A 15,158-nucleotide genomic window follows, 5' to 3' on the forward strand; every position below is an offset into this window, starting at 1 on the left:
ATAGACACGAGAACTGCATTTCGTACAGAGGTCATCGAAGCCTCGTACGACAGGTAGACATCGGCGACGAACACAAAACGCTGACGTGTGAAAGTGACGTGTTAAAGTGACGAGTCAATTAACTGTCTCTGCCGATATTAGCAGAATGAACGAGGAATACGCCGAGTATCGATGCTCGGCATGTAAGAAGGCGATAAAAACGGAGGTGATAGCATGCAAGTCCTGTACTAAGCTTTTTTACCATCCAGGTTGTATATCTAAGCACAAAATTTATGATAGAAACCGCGATTTGGTGTCGTGTCCTGGCCCATTCGAGAAGTTAATTATTAGTGATGGTGATAAAGTAGTTGATATAAATAAAGCAGTGGCAGCAGCAGGAAGAGCAACGGCACTTGCAAAAATGAGTCCGGCGCCAAGCAACGGGAATAAAGTAGCAGCCGCGAGTGGAACAGAAGATATTGATAGAAAAATAGATTGGCTTGTAAAAACAGTGAAAGAATTAAAAGATGAGGCAGCATGTAAAAAGGACATCAAGTCAATGATAAAAGAAATAGTCCGTGAGGAGATGGAAGGCATTAAACAGGCATTAATAGAAGAATTGAGAAAAATGTTGACGCAAGGGGCATATGGACCGTCAAGTGGAGCGACAAGAAAATATAGCGATGTGATTAAAGAAAGGATGGAAAAAAATATCTTGATTATAAAACCAAAAGTACAACAAGAGAGTGAAATTACGAAGAAAACAATTAAAGATAAAATTGATATAACCAAAATAGGAATTACCAAATTAAGAAAGGGAAGTAAAGGGACAGTGATCTTAGGATGTGAGACGGAAGAAAAGAAGGATAAGCTAAAGATGACGGTACAAGCGGCAATGGGCGAGGAGGTCAAGGTCTCTGAGCCACAGAAGAGGAAACCGAAGATTAAAATAATTAATGTTGGTGGAGAAGAAATGATAGCAGTAGTGTATCATTCGCCGAGTGCGTCTAATGGCGATTTTGTGAGATTTTTGGAAGATACGGTTGAAGATCTAATAATAAAGTATGACTGTATAGTGATAGGGGACTTTAATATACATATAATGGTACATTCATTTTACACAAAAAAATTATTAACGGTAATGCAAAACCTAGGGATGAGGCAATACGTTGATTGTCCAACGAGAGTTACAAAAGATAGTCGTACAATGATAGATTTAATTTTTTCGAATAAAGAAATAAAGGTACAAGTGAATGAGAAACCGAAAATAACGGACCATGCATGGCTAAAAGTAGAATCTAATATGAATAAAAAGAGAAATAAATATAAAGAATTCAGAGGCAGGGACTATAATAAATTTAATGTTGATGAATTTCTTAGAATAATGGAAGAAAGAACTGAGCAAGGTCAAGGGCTAGATATAAGTATATAAGGGCGGAGAGATTTGTTAATAGTATAGTAAGTGTAATAAATACTGTAGCACCTAAGAAAAAGTTTAAGATTCCGAAAATATGGGAAGGGAAAATGTGGTATTCAGATGAAATTAGAATGGCAACAGATAGAAGGGATGAGGCTCACAGTAGAGCAATAAGCTCAGGCAAAGAACAGGACTGGGGATTTTTCAAGAATGAAAGAAATGCAGTAGTTAAACTTATTAGGGCAAAAAAGAAAGAATATTATGAGAATATGATAGATAATAATAGGAGTGATCCTACAAAAATGTGGAAAACTTTGAAAGAGTTAATTAAAGGTGAGCAAAGGGGTTCAGAGAACATCGATAATGTAAATTTTGAAATATTAGAAGACATAGAAGAATGCAATATAGCTGATAAATTTAATATATATTATGTAAAAAGTATTAGCAACATTGTGCAATCTATTAGTAATAAGGGGATAGAAGGCACAGGTAAGAGACCTATTTATGTAATCGAGAATAAGGGAATTATGGAAAATTTTTAGCCAATTAGTGCAAGTGATCTGGAACAAATTGTTAGGGAACTACCACGAAAGAACGGAACAGAGAAAGGGATAAATAGTGATATACTGAAAATAGTGCTACCTGTGATAAAAGATGAGTTTGTAGGGGTAATAAATGATTCGCTTAGGACAGGTAAATTTCCAGAAGGATGGAAAACATCCACGATAATACCGATACCAAAGGTAAACAAACCAAAAAAAGCGAGCAATTATAGACCGATCAATATGTTACCGATATATGAAAAAATATTAGAGTTAGTTGTAAAAAAACAATTGGAAAAATTTCTAGAAGACAATGAAATAATAACCGAATACCAATCGGGATTTAGGAAACAGCAGTCGTGTGAGACAGCAATTCAAAGTTTTATCGAGGAATGGAAGTTGATAATTGAGGAGAAAAAAATGGTGGGGGTGTTATTCCTGGATCTTAGAAGAGCGTTTGAGACAATAGATAGGGTAAGATTAGTGGAAAAATTATATCAGTATGGAATAAGAGGAGTGGTACTGGAATGGATAATATCGTATTTAAGTAATAGAAAGCAACAAGTTAGATTCAATGATATATGTTCTAAAATAATTGAGACAGTATATGGCGTGCCACAGGGATCAGTATTAGGACCTCTATTGTTTATTTTATATCTAAATGATATAGTTAAAGTCTGTCCGGAGAGAAGTATATTTAGATTATTTGCAGATGACACGACCGCAAGTGTAACAGGAGAAAGTTGTGAGGAATTAGAAATAAAACTAAATATGGTGCTCGGTATACTTGAAGAATGGATGAATGTGAATATGTTAAAAATGAATGCAGATAAGACCAAATATATGATAGTTAAAAGTATAAGGAAAGAAATAAAAACAGACATAATAGTAAAAAGTTTGGATGGAACTATAATTGAGCGTGTCGAGATAGCGAAACATCTGGGTGTAATGATCGATCCCTGGTAACCAGTTTGCTAGTTCAGATGCGTCCCGAAGAAGTGCGCAAGAAATCAGTCCAGAATTGCGACAAAAGTGCATAATATCTGTGATTGAACGAGTACTTACTGTACTATTGCAGTAGTCTGCTGTAAGAAGCTACTGTGAAATTTTATACTATTTGTTAAAAGTAAACATGTAGCAGAAATGTGAAAACAATATGGAAGTATCTTTTGAGTACAGATCCAACCGGCAGAAACGTGAAAAGAACGTGCAAGCATCTGCCCGTGAGAAAAAGAGCAGTCGAGTGTGCTAGACGCTTGAAACATATTTGCAGCAAAATTTCACAAGTGTATGTCGCTTAAATTGTTGTTTTTGCCGTACAGATTCGACCGGCAGAAACGTGAAAAGAACGTGCAAGCATCTGCCCGTGAGTAAAAGAGCAGTCGAGTGTGTTAGACTCTTGAAACATATGGGTATATGCTTACAAACCACTTGAAAAGGATAAGCGAGATCAATACAAGGCTAGATTAGTAGTAAGAGGTTTTGCACAAAAGGAAACATTCAATTTTGATGAATTATATTCACCTGTTGCAAGAATGTCTACTATAAGAACGTTACTGGCTATAGGGAATCAAAGGAAATATCATTTTATACAACTGGATATTAAGACTGCTTTCTTGAATGGGGAATTAAAGGAAAATATTTATATTTATCCACCCAAAGGCATTAAATGTAAGCATGGTAATGTACTCAAGTTAATTAAATCACTATATGGGTTAAAACAGTCGTCTAAATGTTGGAATGATAAAATTAATGATTATTTAGAAGGTCTGGGTTTTGAAAGATCAAGTAATGATTATTGCTTATATATAAATAAGCATCACAAGGTCTACTTATTACTATATGTTGACGATATAATATTAGCTGGTCCAAGTTTAGAGTATATAGAATTTTATAAAAGAAAACTAACTGAAGAATTTAGTGTGAAAGATAAAGGTGAACTTAAAAATTTCCTTGGGTTGGAAATAGAACATGAGAAAAAGAATGGCATACTAAAGATTAACCAAAGGAGATATATATTAGGGATTTTAAAGAGATTTAATTTTGAAAACTGTAAACCATGTGTAACACCCATTGAACCAAAAATAGATTTAAGTATATGCGAAAGTGAAACAAGTACGGATAAACCAGTAAAAGAATTAATAGGTTGCTTAATGTACTTAATGTTAGGTTCTCGTCCAGATTTAAGTTTTGCTATAAATTACTTAAGTAGATATCAAGATAAATATCCAAATGCAGTATGGCAACATTTGAAAAGGATACTAAGGTACATAAAAGGAACGATAAATTTGAATTTGATTTATACAAGAAAAGAGGAAAATCAACAGTTAGTATGTTATGTAGATGCAGATTGGGGAGGAGATACTTATGACCGAAAATCTGTATCTGGATATTTAATCAAAATATTTGATTGTACAGTATCTTGGGTTACTCGTAAGCAAACATGTATTGCATTATCAACGACTGAAGCAGAACTCGTAGCATTATGTAACTCGGTTGTTGATAGCTTATGGTTTAAGAAGTTACTGTTGGATTTTAATATTATAACTGATAATATTGTGATATTCGAAGACAATCAAGCTTGCATGTATCTAATTAAGAATCCGGAAAATAATCGACGAATTAAACACATAGATTTAAAATATAAGTTTATTTGTGAGAAATATAAAAGTGGGATTATAGTGTTAAAATATATTAACGGTAAGGAGCAACAAGCGGATATGTTAACCAAAGGTTTGACGAGTGTTCTATTCTGTAATAATCGTATTCGTTTAGGCTTAGAGTGATAACAGAGATATCCTATGTACAAACTATTTAAGTTTGCAAGTTCGTTACTGTAATAACCATTAATGATAACATTCAGAGAGGGAAAAGAAATGACATTAAGAGAGGGTGTTAAGATGGTAATGTCATTTTCTTTAGTGTTCTATCTATCTACTTTGTAATCCTAGTTCTAAGATTTTGCGTTCCTTTAATTTTACACAGTTGGTACTACTGTTCTGTTCTTCCGTTCGCTCGTTAATCAGATACTAAAAAGTTACGTTAAATTGTAGTCTCAGTAAATTATATAAGAGGCAAATAAATAGTATCAGAGAAACAGAAATAATACAGGAGTCTCGTAGAGTTTATTGTAGAAATCCTATCAAACAACATTTCGTAGGACGAGAAATGCGCAAAAAAATATTTTCTATGAAAGAGTAAAAATGTATAACGCACTGCCAGCCGAAATTAAAAAATGCGAAGAACTAAAAATGTTCAAACGTGTGCTAAAAGAGTACGTTCTGTTGTATGTATAAATATGTAGTATGTAAAAATAGCTGAGAAAGCTAATAAAGGTCATTTATTCATTCATTCATTCTCTCTCTCTCTCTCTCTCTCTCTCTCTCTCTCTCAAAAGTGTTAATTTTTGAGTGGTTTAGAAGTGAGGGAGAGTGTTAAAAAGTTGTGTAACGAATATCTTCATAGACCGGGGGTAGCCATGAGTGTTATCTAGCCGGAATATGTTGATACATAGACACGAGAACTGCATTTCGTACAGAGGTCATCGAAGCCTCGTACGACAGGTAGACATCGGCGACGAACACAAAACGCTGACGTGTGAAAGTGACGTGTTATAGTGACGAGTCAATTAACTGTCTCTGCCGATATTAGCAGAATGAACGAGGAATACGCCGAGTATCGATGCTCGGCATGTAAGAAGGCGATTAAGAGCAGAGCCGTTAAATGTAAAATTTGCCCAAAGCTTTTTTACCATCCAGGATGTGTCAGTAAGCATAAAATTATCGATAGAAACCAAGAGTACGTGCCGTGTAAAGGCCCATTTGAGGAATTCGTAATTGATAGTGAGAAGGTGCCGGCGGCAGGGAGAGACAGGACATCATCTACAGGATCTACAGGATCTACAGGATCTACAGGAGCGTTCACAACATCGAGCAGTGGAAGTAAAGGATCAAGCATGGATATAAAAGTAGACTGGATTATAAGAACTGTCAAAGAAATAAAAGATGAAACGCTGCGTAAAAATGAAATTAAAATAATGATTAAGGAGGTAGTTCATGAAGAATTAAGTAATGTTAAACAAGAGCTGGAAAACTTGAAGAAAATAATACATGGAATAGAGTATGGATCGAAGGCAGAAACGCAAAGAAGCTACAGTGAAGCGGTTAAAGAAAAGAAGAAAGAAAGTCTTATAATTGTTAAGCCGAAAGTGCAACAGGAGAGTGAAGACACGAAAAAAGTGATTAAGGAAAAGGTAGATATAAAGAATATGGCAATGGGAATAACGAAATTAAAAAAAGGAAGCAAAGGAGTAGTAATCATGGGATGTGAAACTGGAGAGGAGGTAAAAAAGCTGAAAGAGACAGTTCAGGCTAAACTGGGAGAGAATTATAAAGTAACGGAATCATCTAAGTCAAAACCAAAGGTGAAAGTTATTAATATAAATATAGAAGAGATGAACTTAGATGATAATAAACTTATAAGTACGATAAAGAAGCAAAATAAAATAGATACAGTAAATATGCGAATTGTGAAGAGAATGGTCAAAGTAAAGAATGATCAAAGAAGAGGAAAAAAAGAAGGATCAATAATAGTGGAAGTAGATGAAGAAACACATGAGATGATATTGCAGAAAGCAAAACTAAATGTAGGATGGAAAAAGTGTCCTGCATTTGATTACATCAGTGTCAAAAGATGTTTCAATTGCTGGGGATATTTTCATATTGCGAAAAATTGTAAGAGAGATGAAACATGCTACAAATGCGCGGGGAATCATAACTCGCGTGTTTGTACAGCGACGGAGAAAAAGTGTGTGAACTGTATGTTCAAAAATCGAACATACAATTTGAAGATAAATGACGACCATGAAGCTATTAGCCGGGAATGTCCGACCTTTATAAGGGCGTTACAGGAAGAGAAGAAGAGAGCAGGCTGGGAAGAGGAATAGCAACGACAGAAGAAAGAAGAAATTTTACTGTATACAAATGCGCAGAGCTTGACAGCGCATAAGGATGAGATTCAACATCGGATTATGAAGAAAATATATCCTGCGTTCTTAGCATTTTCGGAGACCAGATTGACCGAGGATATTGAAGACAGTGAAGTGAACGTTTCTGGTTATAGTATAACTAGATGTAATGCTGAGAATAGAAATACAGGAGGCGTTGTTCTATATGTAAGGAATGATATTGTTTACGAGACAGTGTTAGTAAGAAAATTAGAATCGAATTGTTGGTGTGTCGCGGTAGAAGTAAAAGATAAATTATATAAAAGAGTGATAGTGGTAATATATCACTCACCTAGCGCATCGCACGGGGATTTTACAAGATTTTTCGAGGATATAGTAGAGGAGTTAATAATAAAGGGAGAATGCATGGTAATAGGAGATTTTAATATACATCTTAGGACGGACTCGTTTTATGCGAAGAAACTGCAAACGACAATGTTAAGTCTGGGTATGAAGCAGTATGTAAATGAACCGACGAGAATCACGAAAGACAGTCAAACAATTATAGATCTAATCTTTGCTAATAATAATAAAACAGTGCAAGTAATTCATGAACCTAAAATTACGGACCATGCGTGGCTGGAAGTTGAGTTGAGTGTGAATAAAAGTGAAAGTAAATATAGAGAATTTAGCGCTAGGAATTACAAAGAGTTTGATGAAGAAGAATTTGTTATGTTAGTAAAAAATAAATTACAGGAAAGTCAGGGTTGGCAGTGTGTATGTATGGGTGTGAGTGAGAGAGCAGAAAAATTTGTCAATAGTATAGTAGACGCGTTAGATATAATGGCACCGAGGAGAAAATCTAGAATTCCGAAAGTGTGGGAAGGGAAAAAATGGTTCTCAGATGAAATAAGAGAAGCTGCGGATAGGAGGGATGAGGCATTTAGGCAAGCAATGTATGCCAATACAGAACAAAGCTGGTTGCAATTTAAAGTTAATAGAAATGCAGTAGTAAAATTAATTAGGATGAAAAAGAAAGAATATTATGAAAATATGATAGATTTTAATAAGGAAAATCCTACGACTATGTGGAAAACTTTAAAAGAAATTATTAGAGGCGAGCCAGTATATGCAAAAGAAATAGAAGATATAGATTTTGAAATATTAGATAACATAGATTATAGTACAACAAGGTGCAATATAGCGGATAAATTTAACTTATATTATATACAGAGTATTAATAGTATAATAAAATCTATAATCGAGGATAAGCCTACAGGCGCAGGTAAAAGAATTATTTATGCTATAGAAAATATGGAAACTATGGAAAATTTTGAGAATATCACGATAGAACAGCTAGAGAAAATTGTTAAGGGACTGCCACAAAAGAAAGGTACGGAAGAGGGAATAACTAGCGATATATTAAAAGCAACGTTTTGCGTAATAAAAGAGGAATTTGTTGATATAATAAATAACTCTCTGAGAGATGGTTGCTGCCCAGAAAGTTGGAAAACGTCTACAATAATACTGATTCCAAAAGTAGATAAAGCCAAGAAGGCGAGTGAATTTAGGTCTATTAATGTGTTACCTATATTTGAGAAAGTGCTAGAATTAGTAGTAAAAGAGCAAATTGAATTATATTTAGAAAATAATAGTATTATAACTGAACATCAATCGGGCTTTAGAAAACGCTATTCATGTGAAACAGCGATACAAACTGTTATAGACGAATGGAAACTGATAGTTAGTGAAGGGAGAATGGTGGGGGTAATTTTCATGGATCTGAAACGAGCGTTTGAAACAGTAGATAGGGAAAGATTACTAGGAAAATTATATCAATATGGAATCAGAGGTAAGGTTCTTGAATGGTTTAATTCATATTTAACGAATAGAACTCAGAAGGTGAGATTTAATAATAAATGGTCAAAATTAATGGCAACGGAATATGGAGTTCCACAGGGATCTGTATTGGGACCTTTGTTATTTATACTTTACATAAATAATATAATCAAAGTCTGTCCAGAAGAGTGTAAGATAAAAATGTTTGCCGATGATACTTTAATATATGTAGAGGGAGAAAGTAGTGCAGAACTAGAAAGGAAAATGAATTCGATGTTTGTTATAGTAAAGAGAGAGAGAGAGAGAGAGAGAGAGAGAGAGAGAGAGAGAGAAAAGTGGATGAATATAAATAAGTTAAAAATGAATGCAGGGAAAACGAAATATATGATAATTAGAAGTGTAAGAAAAGAGCTAAGAGGTAATATTATGTTGACATGCTTAGATGGAACTGAGATAGAGCGTGTCGAAATGATGAAATACCTAAATATAATGATTGACGATAGGCTTAGATTTAGAGATCACTGTGATTATATGCTAAAGAAAATAGGGAAAAAAACGAGTTTTCTTAATAGAATAGGTAATTACATATCGGCTTATACCAGATGCACGATATATAAGACAATCATAGCTCCTCATTTTGAGTATTGTGCAACGTTATTAATTGACATGAGTGAAACGGAGCTAACCAGGCTGCAAAAAGCGCAAAATCGAGGTATGAGAGTCATACTGCAATGCAATAGATATACCAAAGTGGAGCATATGCTGCAAGCGCTGCAGTTTATGTCCATAAGACAGAGGCTATATTATAATGTGTGTACATTTATATTTAAAGCGGTGAACAACATGCTACCGGAACAATTAAAAGACCGTCTAGAATTAGTGGGAAAGAACACTGATAGGCAAACCAGACAAACCGGCGATATAGCAATAGTGTTTCGTAGGACGAGAAATGCGCAAAAAAGTATGTACTATGAAGGAGTAAAAATGTATAACGCACTGCCAGCCAAAATTAAAAGATGCGAAGAACTAAAAATGTTCAAACGTGTGCTAAAAGAGTACGTTCTGTTGTATGTATAAATATGTAGTATGTAAAAATAGCTGAGAAAGCTAATAAAGGTCATTCATTCATTCTCTCTCTCTCTCTCTCTCTCTCTCTCTCTCTCTCTCTCTCTCTCTCTCTCTCTTTCTCTCTCTCTCTCTCTCTCCCCCCCCATATGCATTGCTCTCATACGCGTAGCTTTTGCCACTTTTTAATTTTCAATACTACAAACTTATATTTCGGAATATTTCGGAAATAAAGCATTTTTGCATATAATATGCCATACCTCAATTTTGTGTCAATACCGCCGGCATTAGCATTACCCAAGATGTACCACGTGGAGGTTGCCTTGTCGGATTTACACCTGTTGTGTGTGTGCGTGCGTGCGTGCGTGCGTGCGTGCGTGCGTGCGTGCGTGCGTGCGTGCGTGCGTGCGTGCGTGCGTGCGTGCGTGCGTGCGTGCGTGCGTGCGTGCGTGCGTGCGTGCGTGCGTGCGTGCGTGCGTGCGTGCGTGCGTGCGTGCGTGCGTGCGTGCGTGCGTGCGTGCGTGCGTGCGTGCGTGCGTGCGTGCGTGCGTGCGTGCGTGCGTGCGTGCGTGCGTGCGTGCGTGCGTGCGTGCGTGCGTGCGTGCGTGCGTGCGTGCGTGCGTGCGTGCGTGCGTGCGTGCGTGCGTGCGTGCGTGCGTGCGTGCGTGCGTGCGTGCGTGCGTGCGTGCGTGCGTGCGTGCGTGCGTGCGTGCGTGCGTGCGTGCGTGCGTGCGTGCGTGCGTGCGTGCGTGCGTGCGTGCGTGCGTGCGTGCGTGCGTGCGTGCGTGCGTGCGTGCGTGCGTGCGTGCGTGCGTGCGTGCGTGCGTGCGTGCGTGCGTGCGTGCGTGCGTGCGTGCGTGCGTGCGTGTGTGTGTGTGTAAGGAATAAATACCGGGTCAAAAAATAACACCACAGGAAGATTCGATCAATTATTTTCCGAAAGCGACTTTTGATATTGATTAATTAATTAATATTTAACATGTGAATTTAACAACTTATTTAGTCTCGAAAATTCTACCCTTGTTTTATGTAAAATTCTTTACTATTATAATATAATTACAGTTTGTAGCCTTTTTTTATTTGCTATGATCTCGGTAACAAAAAATTATACACTTTATACTTCTCCCTGGGAAATCCTACCCCTATTTCATATATTTTTAGTAAAAATTTGGTCAATTATTTCTTGAAAAATTAGAAAAATAAAATAAACCGGTTTCCAGAAAATTGGTAACAAAAAACTATACACTCTACCTCTACACTCCCTGGGAAATTCTACCCCTATTTCATATACTTTTAATAAAAATTCGGTCAAATGGTTTTTAATTCGAAAAACTTCTAATACCGGTTTTCAAAAAAATTGATATTAAAAGTATATGAAATTTAATAAAAATTTGGTCAAATGGTTTTTCATTTCAAAAATTTTAGTACCGGTTTCCAAAGAGATTGGTAACAAAAAATTATACACTTTATGGCACTCCCCGGAAAATTCAACCCCTGTTTTATATATAATTCTTTGAAATTCGGTCAATTATTTACCGAAAAATTGAAGAAATTAGAAAAACCGGTTTCCAGAAGATCGGTAACGAAAAACTATACACCCTATAGCACTCCCCGGAAAATTCTACCCCTATTTCATATACGTTTGGTAAAAATTCGGTCTATTGGTTTCCGAGATCATAGCGAACAAAAAAATGCAAACCCTGTTGCTTTATAATAATAGTATAGATTTACTTACTGGCTCTTAATTAAAAATTAATTGTATATATAATTACCTTTTATTATTACAAAACAAATAACAAGTTATAAAATTAAATACCACCACTTATAATATTTATCTTAATCACTTTTATTCCCCAAAAGTACAAGTCAGTCTCTTTTGATTTCATCATATTTTTTGATTTAGATTTTTCTCTTTCAGTCCAAAATTCTTTAACTGGTATATATTATCTGTGCAATACGTATGATTGTGTGATATCTTAATAACGTCTTAATGACGTCAATAAGATGTCATTAAAATGTCATTTGACATTATTTTGCTACTTAAAGTATTATATTTTAACAATATATTGCAGCAATATATATTACTGTAATATTTTAATATTATTTAAAAACGTGTAATACATCAGTAATATTTCTGAAATATTTCATTGTAATACGTAATATTTCCACTATATTGCATTATTACTGCAATATTTTTGCAATATTATGTGCTGTGTGGGGTATTATCATGATCTATGGCCACAACAAAACGCGGAGATTCGTTTAAAAAGTCCTCTTTTTATTGGAAAAATTAATTGAAACATGATTAACAACAATTAATTGACCACTGAGTTCTCGAGTATTACTCTAGCTTTTGCAAAGCTTGAGGAGGAAATTGTCAATGGTTTGTCAATTTTTCTCAAAACAACATGGACATTTTTAATTTTTGGGAATTATTAATATTAATATTAATTTATCAATTTTTTCTTCTACAACAGTTGTCTTTGATTATGCTTTCCGAAGTTGCTTGGCGTAGAGACATATAGAGACCACTATGACGTGATAATACAATACTGATAGGTCGAATTTTATACAGTGACCCTCGTGCATTGATATCTCCGAGAATAAATAAAGATGCGAATATTAAACGACATAATCATCAATCACATAATTTTGCAATCCAAAAATTCGTGATTTTATGCTACGCTTTCCTAAAAAGTGGAGTTATACTAGGAAACTGGTGTATTATTTCTTTAAATTAAATAAGTAAAAATGTGTATGAGAAGTATTGTATAATAATAACAGTAATGAGGCTTTATTGACTATAACTGGCAATCTTTATTAATAACAGAAAGTATATGTATTTGTTTCGCCAATAATTAATAAACAAGAAACTCAGGGCGGCAGTGTGGTCTAGTGGTAGAGCGCCAGACTCGTAATCTGAGGAACCAGGTTCGAGTCCACTAGAGCCATGAAGTATGGAATGTTTTTCCGATAGCTACGCACCTCCGTGCTTGGCAACTAAGAAATTTTTAAAATATACAAAAGACATTTTACAAACGTGATAAAAATTACCAAGCAAATTGGTAATGTTCGAAAAATTGTTGAAATTTCCTAGATACATTTTAGATACATTAATCAAACATATTTTATATTTCAATGTAAGAGATATTAATATTTTTTATTATGGTAGATATTGTCACGTACTGTCAAGATTAAGTTAGTTCGTCCGTTTTTGGGTCAAAACATTTAAGTTATTTACCCGGGATTTAGACCAGGTTGTGCGATTAGTCCAGTCCGAAGAGATAACGAATTTTATATATCTTATAACGAGGGTCAGATTTGTTTAGAAAATTAAAATTTGGAAAATCTATTTTAAAATCCAAAGGAATTAATTTGTATGGAGTAAAAGTGCAAACTTTATTATTTTGAATTTCAATTTTTAATTTCTTTAATTTGAGAAATAATGGAAAAAGATCTTGATTAAATTGAATAGCTTGTTTAATTTGAAATTTAATCCTTTTTACTTGGGACCTTTGCCCCCTTTCCTGGGCATGAATATAGGTTAAAGGAAATCCTATTGCCACTCTTTGGGACCAACAGTTAAGGAGAGGAGAACTCCCGTTGCCACACTGTTTGGCAGCGACAAGAATCAGGAAATTTCTGTTGCCACGCTTTTTGGCAGCGACAAGAATCAGGAAATTTCTGTTGCCACGCTTTTTGGCAGCGACAGTTAAGAGTTGTGGAATTAAAGGATTTTATTGAAAAATTGATTTCAAGAATTAAAATTAAAATTACCTTTATTTGGAAGAATTTTCTTATAACAGTTATTTAAGATCTGGTTTTTCTGATATTATTATTATCAAGATCTGTCTTAAGATTTGCTGAAGTCAGAATTTATTTAGCTCAAGTAAGGATTATCGGTTAATGATTAACTGATTGTCAACAAACTACTGACTCTCAACAACAACTGACTGTACGATGATTTTTTGCTCTTATTTATACTCAAGTGGCAAGAACCCCCCGCGCAAGCTTCTCACCACTTCTTTTGTCTTTATGTTTGAAGGAGAAGGAAGGTCTTATCACTAGGTGTAATTTTATCCCCTGTGAACCGCGGCCTGACAACCGTCTCCCCATTAGAAATCGGATAATTAATCAATATCAATAACATTATTGGCTATTTAAAGATTGATTGAATTCAATTTTGTTCGCACGTAACAATATTAATCAGCTCACATAAAATTCTTGGTGGTACATGTTGTTCCACAACTACCATGATTTCAGGGTAAATTTTAAGAGAAAATTCTCTTTGTGTATTTACATCGAATAAAGAATTTGAAGAATTTTTCACAGGGTGTAAATTAGGGTGAAAATATTATTTTGTAGAACTTTCAACTTTTGCGAGCATTAAAATCTATTTACGAGTTATTGGAGAAGAAATAACAAGATTATTGAAATTCCAGCAATGATAAGTAACCCAATCTTTTAATGTTATTAAATTTTATATCATTTATCTATTAATTAATCGAGAGGTATTTCCTTTGAAGTCTGTAAGAGAAATATAATTATACTATTGTAAGTAAATAATGTAAACAATTCGCCAAGAAAAGATTTATTCTTTAGACAATAAGATATATCTTTTATTGAAATTAATTGCAGTTTATATATAGAATGAATCATTAAAGGTGTTACAGGATAATATTTCTGAAATTGAACGAAATAGGAAATTCTTATTTTTTAGCGACTGTTTGGTATCGAAGCGGACATTGTGTGATAAAGTTAATTTTTTTCGTCCGTTTTCGATATTAAACAGTCGCGAGAAAATAAGAATTTTATATATACCCATTTATTATACCCGTTTAGTTACAGAAATATTAGCCTGTAACATCTTTAGTGATTTATTTTATATAAAACAGCAAAATAGCGACGTTACTCGAATTAACAGAAAGTTTAACATTGGAAATAAGGATGTGTAATTTGCGATGTAACGCATACTCGATTAATCTAGTCACAATGTAATGTATTTAAGCAAAGGGTATTCATACGTAGCAAAAACCGTATGTCTGGCCAAGTGATCGATAGAGGTTAGCGAGGGGGTAGTCAGGGGAAGTAGAGATTAATATGTCAATTAAAGTGTCTGTTGTGACAGTTATTTCTCTGTATAAGCGACTAGTGAGGGGAGTTCTTTCCATCACTTCAATCATGTATGCATGGTCTACAGAGTGTTTCACTTCGGCCTTATTTGTCAAAAACAAATGCTCTTTTTATCCACGGAAACGTCGAAGTAGGTTTTCGAGTAATTATAACGAAGGAAAATAAAGAATTCTCGCACAATATTGTCATCATGAACGTTATATCGTCCTTAATTCTAACTGGGATGTTTATTTCCTCG

At 34.8% G+C, this 15,158-nt stretch overlaps 1 protein-coding gene across 1 annotated transcript; it reads left to right on the plus strand.

Moving 5' to 3' along the window:
* Positions 1-1,983: 1,983 nt before the first annotated feature.
* Positions 1,984-9,678, plus strand: LOC143897789 (uncharacterized). Its single transcript, XM_077406701.1, has one exon. The coding sequence runs from the start codon at positions 5,594-5,596 to the stop codon at positions 6,881-6,883; it is 1,290 nt and encodes a 429-aa protein (XP_077262827.1). The 5' UTR covers positions 1,984-5,593; the 3' UTR covers positions 6,884-9,678.
* The last annotated feature ends 5,480 nt before the right edge of the window (positions 9,679-15,158 follow it).

The sequence above is a fragment of the Temnothorax americanus genome, unplaced genomic scaffold (assembly GCF_048541705.1).
Source record: "Temnothorax americanus isolate GAGA-0224 unplaced genomic scaffold, ASM4854170v1 Scaffold21, whole genome shotgun sequence".
NCBI lineage: Eukaryota > Metazoa > Arthropoda > Insecta > Hymenoptera > Formicidae > Temnothorax > Temnothorax americanus.